General features: G+C 40.0%; 1 protein-coding gene across 1 annotated transcript; it reads left to right on the top strand.

Moving 5' to 3' along the window:
* Positions 1–1,766: 1,766 nt before the first annotated feature.
* Positions 1,767–5,064, top strand: dnajc19 (DnaJ (Hsp40) homolog, subfamily C, member 19). Its single transcript, XM_080722923.1, has 6 exons — positions 1,767–1,909; positions 2,264–2,315; positions 3,205–3,278; positions 3,394–3,473; positions 3,934–4,004; positions 4,896–5,064. Exons 1-6 carry the CDS (start codon positions 1,907–1,909, stop codon positions 4,964–4,966), a joined length of 351 nt encoding a protein of 116 aa, XP_080579049.1. The 5' UTR covers positions 1,767–1,906; the 3' UTR covers positions 4,967–5,064.
* Positions 5,065–6,573: the final 1,509 nt, after the last annotated feature.

Raw genomic sequence — 6,573 nt, 5'->3', positions numbered from 1 at the left:
AACCAGCCACACAGATATGGGCTTCCTCCATATATGGGCATTCCCATATGAAGTCCTGTTAGATATGGGCTTAATATTGATGACGTCAGCAGGGGTTGACACTAAGGTCTCAGATGCACTTGCCCGTTGGGCAAGTACAGGTCATGTTCTACTTGCCCAAAGCCCAAAGGTCATGCCCACTTGCCCGAAAAGTAACAGTATCGTCTGTTATAAAAGGATTGGTAAGATTTTAATTACTGCTCATTAACAGTTAGTTCTTTACTTTCTGGGGCTGTGCGATAAAAATGTCATACTGTACCTCAATACTTACAAATCCAAATACCAAATACCTAGCTATGATTGAATATGTCTATGTTTTCACACTTGTTATTTTACATTTTTAAGTGTAGCAACAGTAAAAACAGTACATTATAGGTAATCAGTGCTTATATTTTACATTCCGCAGTCCAGAAGACAGAACGCTCTGGCCACGTTCAGGTGTTTAGACAGATATCTGGTGTTGTGTTTATAGATGGTTGCTTCCCCGTTCAAATGAGCACTTGCCCGGTCGGGAAATCTGAAAGCTAACTTCACCTGCCCATCACAACATACAATCCCTTTTATGCCCATACATGGAGAGCCCTCCATGTCTTGGCCATCTGGCCAGTGATGTATATCGATGACATGAGGGATCTTCATATATGGGCATAAAAGGGATTCTGGGGAATACCCATACTGTGTATGGACTTTTACACACCTGTGATGTCACAGTGTCAGGGGAACCACAGTGTCAGTCGTGACATATAGACAGAGATACATGGACAAGATGTGCCAGTTTTCATAGTTTGCGACCTCGCAATTACTTTTACATAACAGGCAGCATGTTTGCCTTCTTACAAATGGTTGTGTGTGTGTGTGTGTGTGTGTGTGTGTGTGTGTGTGTGTGTGTGTGTGTGTGTGTGTGTGTGTGTGACATTAAGTTACCTGCCTTCTGGCACTCTTGTGACTTGTGTAGGTAGGCTAACCTATAAACAAACAAAAACAAATAATAACTCATATCTAACAAAACAAGGTAACAAATATTAGGACATAATTTAACAATGAACCTGTTCATGAAAAAACATATAGGCCTAGTCCCAAAAGCAAGCTGGGGTGTGGGTTACAGAATTATTACTGTGATATGAGGCTATAATATAACATACTGTACATTTAATTTCATGTCCGCTCATTTCATCATGTAGGCCTTTTCCTAGCAGACTCGGCAGGCTGCGGCCTGCGGGGGTAGCTAGCCTAGTACTCTAACTAACTCACCTATAACTATCCTGTCCTGTGACTGATAAATTGTCACATAGTAGGCCTAGTTTCATATCCATTTGAAGGTTCTGGAATCAGGACTTTTGGCAGAAAAGTTGTACATTTAGTAAAAAAAAAAATACAAGCTTCTCACACGGAATTTCTAAATGGGGCTACACATAAGAGCGCATAACGACAGGTGTCACCGTGTCAATGCGCGCGTCATTATCAAACCAAGTCCGCAACGCACCCCTCAAAAAAGTGTAGATATTTAACAAAATACACGTTTTTATGGCAGGATCCTTTGCTACCCGCGGGGAGGGCATGGAAGTGATATATTATATGGTCTGTCAGACTAGGAGGAGTGCATCTTGTAGACTGACTGTGGCTCAGTTTCCTCCGAGGTGGAAAGTCTGGTGGTGACGCGAGGCGAGGTCAGCTTGCTGCCAGCGATACTGATACCGTTTACGACAGCACCGGTCACTTTCCGGCAGTCGTGTTTAGACACGAGTTGTAAACATGAGAGGTCAGACAGTTAGTTAATGTGACAGACAGTTAATAACTGACCAGGCAAAGGAGTCATATTAGAAGTTATGGTCGTGTTTTTGAGAAGAGACAGCAACGTTACATAAACATGGTGAGTTGCACTCTACTGTCCGAACCTCCGATTTTGAATGGGTGCAAAACGAATGATGGTGTGTTAGCCAGTGTTAGCTTCATGTGTAATGCAATGTCCCTCTTTACGATACAAACATAACCATTGCCATTAATCATTTAATGATTGAATTTTGTCACGGTAAAAAAAAAGAAACACCGTAATATGATGATAATAAATGTAAGTACTGCCAAGTAACAACAACATACTATAACCCTTGGCTAATCAAATATGTGCAGTAACAGTTGACTTATTATGTGAAAACCACTGAGATGAGGTCTGCAACTCTGCATGGTGTGTGCTGTTAGTGTAAACTGACCTCTGTCATCCACACAGGCCAGTTCAATGATTGCTGCAGGACTGGCGCTGGCAGCAGCAGGATTTGCAGGTGAGGAAGAGAGTGTAGAATAGATCTTTTAAAGCTGCAATCCGTTATGTCATGACTCATGTTGCCTGGGTGGGAAGTGGGAAATATTGCACTTCAAGTTCAGGCAGCAGTACTACTTGTCAACCAGTACGTGTTCATTACATTATGTCTCTCGTCACTATAAATGTACAATTATATAAGACTTTTAATGTTATAATGAACATATAGATTCAACATCCTTGCAAATCAGGTGATTCAGGGCACCAAAAATATGTCAGGAATAGATATTTATATTGTAAAAGAATCTCAATGTATTCTCTTACTGGTTAATAAAGATTATATTTACATATTTATATATTTTTTTTATCCAATTTAATTCTATTTCGAGCTTTTAAAACATATTCCCTTCCTTTGCGTTCCTTCCGATTGTAGTAGGCTGACATCAAAATCAGGCACGCCGTTCAGTTGAGTTTTAAAAGCCTTTATTTTGTCATGCTTGCTTGGCAAAGTTAAAAACATTACCAACGTGTTCTGGCTCAGGGGCGTGATATTTCGCTGCTTTAATCAGGGTCCAATAGTTATGACATGCACACACACGTCATTATATTGACCACATTGATTGATTGAAGAATTTATTAGAAGTTTGCAATAGAAAAAAGAAAAGTACAGTTTCATGACAGTACAAATCATTGGTACAAGGTCAACTAAAAGGAGATCCTAGAAAGCCGAGGCTTATTTCCACAGGAACCACACTTTAAGTATCTCATATATAACATTGAAAGACAGACGGATAGAACATAGTACTTTATCTAGGATAATATCAGTTTCAAAAGCATAACATCAAATACAAAGGCAGAAAAAATATACAGACTGTCAATATACATTGACTTTGTATTTATTTTGTCTCCAGGGCGCTATGTAATGCAGGCTATGAAACACATGGAGCCTCAGATGAAACAGGCCATCCAGAACTTTCCCAAGACGGTACGATGGAGTGCACACACACAAAATAAACACAATTTTCAAGAACCATGACCAAGTTGTGTTGTATATTGTGTGAAGATACAGGGCACAGTTTGACCTTTGGTTGTTGCTACAGGCGTTTGGAGGAGGATATTATAAAGGTGGATTTGAACCAAAGATGAACAAGAGAGAAGCTGCACTGGTTTTAGGTGTCAGGTGTGTATCAGAAGGTTACCAGTGTACAACTGTAGATACGCATAATATGTTGCATTTCATGTAGCTTTTCCTTTTAAAGACTACTGTGTGTGTGTGTGTGTGTGTGTGTGTGTGTGTGTGTGTGTGTGTGTGTGTGTGTGTGTGTGTGTGTGTGTGTGTGTGTGTGTGTGTGTGAGAGACATACTGTGTAGAGTTTGGCTAGAGTTTAGCTTTTACAGTATGTGGGCTAAATTAATACTGACAAGATCTACTCAACAATATTTTATCGATTTCTGGACCAACAATACTTTGGGCAGGACAAGAGATAGTAATTAGCTGATAGTAAGTTTTCTCACTCACACACATTTCTTTTTGTTGTTTTAGTTATTACGTCACAAGAGAGTTCTACTCAAAGTCTAGTGTACCATTAAAAACTATGATACAATATGATGATTTACTTTATTTTCCTCTGTCTCTCCAGTCCCACAGCCAACAAGATTAAGATAAGAGATGCCCACAGAAAACTGATGATCCTAAATCACCCTGATAGAGGTAAACAGAACCCTGCTATTCAGGAAAATCCAACGGGGCCACATTCTGAAACAATAACATCATGTAGCAACCGGTAACAAGTATGCCATATAGTTCCATTAAGTTAAAAACAACAACTGATGACTATGAAGTTAACCATACTGTATATGATCAGCCCTGGTTACATCTCATTAGACTAGAGTACCTGTCAGAGACAGAATATAAATATAGAACGTTTGTGACATTGCAGAAATATGTGGACTTAAGCCCCTGAAACACGTAGCAATTTTTTCATCAATATCAACCAGCAACGACCAGAGGTGTCAATTGGGTTTGGCAACTTCCATACCTTGGCTAAAGGGGGAAAAAAACATGTACTTCTTAAAATAAATTCATGCCTGTTGATAAGGTATGGCAACATGACTGGTGGTCATAAATCGTCATTGGATTCATCTTTTTGAGCCTTCACCCGTGCAAGACACCAGTCATGTTGCCATACCTTATCAACAGGCATGAATTTATTTTAAGAAGAACATTTTATTTTTTCCCCCTTTAGCCAAGGTATGGAAGTTGCCATATCCAGTTGACGCCTCTGGTCATTGCTGGTTGATATTGATGATAAAATTGCCACGTGTATCAGGGGCTTAAGATACATTCTGAAACACATGGCATAGATACCTCAAAATTCGGAGCTAGGGCACAGTCTAAGACATGCAAAGTAGATATACTGTATTTCATATATACAGTCAGTGTTTATTCGGCGTGGAATACAGTTTGTCACAATTGCCATGGTGTGTTGAGTGTCCAGTAGGGCATGAGTCAGTCAGACTTATCAATTTAGAGAGCGTGCATTACTTATGAAATGTATGCATAACCTTGTGCAGATGGATTGAATTGTCTCTCTCTCCCCAGGTGGCTCTCCTTACATAGCAGCAAAGATAAATGAAGCTAAGGATCTTATGGATGCCCAGAATAAGACCTAGAAGACATTGTTCCATTTCATACTGTTGTTGATATTGATGTTATTCTGCTGACTGAGAAAGAGGCTTTGTGCCCAAATAAATTATGTATTGATTTCTCACTTCATGTCTAGTGGCTGTTAATTTAATGATGTGGTTTTCAACCTTTTTCATATCAAGGTCCATTATTTAGTCAGCATTTGAGCCACTGACCACCATTTGATGAGATTTAGGCTAAGAGTATTTTATCGTTGGATAGGATTTTGTCCACAAATCCATGCTGTATTGATTTGGTACCAATTAGGAGAGATAACAGGCACACTTTGATAAAAATAACATCTTTTACTTTAATTTTGTAGACTTGTAAATTAAGTAATGCAGATGTTTAACAATTTAACTCTTGACTTGTGAGTGTAAAAACGAACCAAATCATTTGACTGTGGACCACCTGGAATCCCTTCAAACCACTGATTTAATGTATCATTTTGTTTATCCAAACAATACTGTCTAAAATGAAAGCAGTGCTAACTTAATGCCAGGCCTTGGCTATTTGAAATCTTGGCTATTTGAAATATTTTTTTATCATTTAAAAGATTTTATTTTTGGACTTGCAAGGTTTCTACCCGACAGCAACAACATTCATATTCAAGCCGATATTATTTATTTCAACTTATTTCAAGTGGCAACATCAAGTGTGGGGTGAACTAAACATTTCCCCCATAAAGTGGAGTCCTAGTGTATAACATATGTATAGTATACTTGTAAGACGCCTCAGGGCGACAAGCGGCGGGCGAGGTCACGCCATGTCTTGGCCATCTGGCCAGTGATGTATATCGGAACAGTTACCCATATATGAAGACCCCTGGTACCCATATATGGAGATCCATGTACTGTATATGGAGATATGCTGTGAGAGCCCAAACATGCTTACTCAGTTATTCGTTATGTGAAAGTCCTATGACGTCTATGACATCTGACATGCAATCCCTTTTATGCAGATACATGGAGATCCCTGTCTGTAAAACCAGCCACACAGATATGGGCTGTCTTGGCCATATATGGATTCTGTTAGTGTAGTATGTAGCCTCCATATATGGGCATTCCCATATGAAGTCCTGTTAGATATGGGCTTAATATTAAATGGTAAATGGTGCATTTATATAGCGCTTTTAATCCAAAGCGCTTTACATAGATTGTGCATTACATTCACCCATTCACACACACATTCATACACCGGTGGCGGAGGAAGCCATGCAAGGCACCAACCTACTCACCGGAGGCAATTAGGGGTTCAGAGTCTTGCCCAGGGACCCTTCGACATTAACTCAGGGGGAGCCCGGATTCGAACTGGGAACCCTTCGGGATTTATACCCTTCGTGCTCTAATGCCAGTTTCTCTACCCCTGAGCTATGCCGCCCCACCAATATTGATGACATCAGGGAAATATATATATATGGGCATAAAAGGGATTCTGTTAGTGTGGCTCCCCTGACATCACAGTGAAGTCAGAGTGTGATGTCAGAGCGGCAAACTCATTCTGTTAGTGGTTCCCCTGACATTACAGTGATGTCAGAGCGGCAAACCCATAGACCGTAAAAAGTGTACACGTCCATCCAGACAGACGAGTCGGC

The sequence above is a fragment of the Nannobrachium achirus genome (assembly GCF_963921795.1).
Source record: "Nannobrachium achirus genome assembly, chromosome: 1".
Taxonomy (NCBI): Eukaryota; Metazoa; Chordata; class Actinopteri; order Myctophiformes; family Myctophidae; genus Nannobrachium; species Nannobrachium achirus.
The sequence above is the reverse complement of the archived record's forward strand: the minus strand, read 5'-3'. Positions and strand labels throughout refer to the sequence as shown.